The 1304-nt window shown below is 39.5% G+C and overlaps 1 protein-coding gene across 1 annotated transcript in view; it reads right to left on the reverse strand.

Moving 5' to 3' along the window:
- The window catches only part of LOC107553854 (WD repeat-containing and planar cell polarity effector protein fritz homolog), a gene marked incomplete at its 5' end in the record, with an annotated part of 6841 nt that overhangs the window by 4392 nt on the left and 1145 nt on the right, over positions 1-1304 (reverse strand). Inside the window, 2 exons of the mRNA XM_016236176.1 lie at positions 971-1034; positions 1187-1304. The exon at positions 1187-1304 is cut by the window's right edge and continues 2 nt beyond it. Coding sequence (XP_016091662.1) covers positions 971-1034; positions 1187-1304 — 182 coding nt within the window. The remainder of the gene's footprint in view (positions 1-970; positions 1035-1186) is intronic.

The raw sequence follows: 1304 nt of genomic DNA on the forward strand, positions 1-1304 counted from the left end.
GGAGGGAGAGAGAGGAACTGCATGAAAAAAGGACAGAGAGAAAGAAGGAGACAGCGGCCAGTGTGAACGCTAATAGGGAAGGTGTCACTCGGGCATGGAGAGAAGAGGCCTAGAAAAGGGGTCACACACACAAGACCATTTAAAGGAGTGAGAAAGGAGAGGGAGAGAAAAGATAGTGTACCAGCCACGAGAGCTGTGAAAGACAGACTCCCTCGCTCTTTTTCTTCCGCGCCCCCTCCCTCTTTCTCTTAGCTACTGTTGCTCTCTGGAGTCTCAGGGATTCTTGTTATGGTAGGAGAGAGGGGACGTGACATGGCCAGGGGCCTCAAACCCCGAGCTGCACCTGCCCAGAGCCTCTCAGTCCAAAATAGAGCCAACTCAAAGCTCTCTGCATGCACCCATAACTAAACTATAATCATAGACAATGATAATTAAAAAAAATTTATTAATACCTTTATTTATTTATTTATACAGTCACAATATTAAATTAATTTGTCTTTTTAATAATAATGATCAAAGATTAACGTGTTTGCAAATACATCCAGTTGTGACTGGTAACTTATAAAGACTTCATTAGATTATTTAAATTATTTAAAACATGCTTCTGCCTGCAGTTTACCTGGCAGTTTTGAACATTTTCATATGTACAAAATGTCATGAACTCCTGGGGGTTTCTAAAGGGGAACTGGAGAGGATTTGTGAGTTGATCAAAATGTAATAACTAAACAATAATGTCAAATTACAATAAATAATTTTAAAACAAAACAAAAACACTTAAAACAAAACACTTACTAAAAAGATGAAATATTGAAAAATGTATTTACCTGTATTTCATGTGACCATTAACCGACATCAGAGAATCGTGAACATGCGAATGTGTTGTTAATTTATTGAAAAATTTACTAGATTGAGATATTCGTTTTATTGTTTTGTTGCCATTGTTTGTGCATGTTTGAAAGTGCATGCTCACCATAAATAGATCTCTCGCACCGATATCTACAGCCAGCAAGAAAGCTTTTTCAAACCGCTGGTGTCTGGAAGAGATAAGTCAGAAGTATTGCACAGCCATTTCTAAACACCTGACTGACTGCTGATTTTTATTTAACTATTGTTTTTAATTAAAGCGGACTCAATCACATGCAGGAGGTGGTGTGTACTCTATGTAGAGTGTGTGTCATGTGTGTACCTGAGCAGGTGATGGAAGAATCGGCGGGCGTATCTGCTGATGGGGTCTCTGTACTCCAGTATGACAGTGTTTGAGAGGGGTCTGCAGGGGGCATAAAACATCCCCAATGCTGCTTCCA

Source organism: Sinocyclocheilus grahami, unplaced genomic scaffold, assembly GCF_001515645.1.
Source record: "Sinocyclocheilus grahami isolate Dianchi unplaced genomic scaffold, SAMN03320097.WGS_v1.1 scaffold18.1, whole genome shotgun sequence".
Classification (NCBI taxonomy): domain Eukaryota; kingdom Metazoa; phylum Chordata; class Actinopteri; order Cypriniformes; family Cyprinidae; genus Sinocyclocheilus; species Sinocyclocheilus grahami.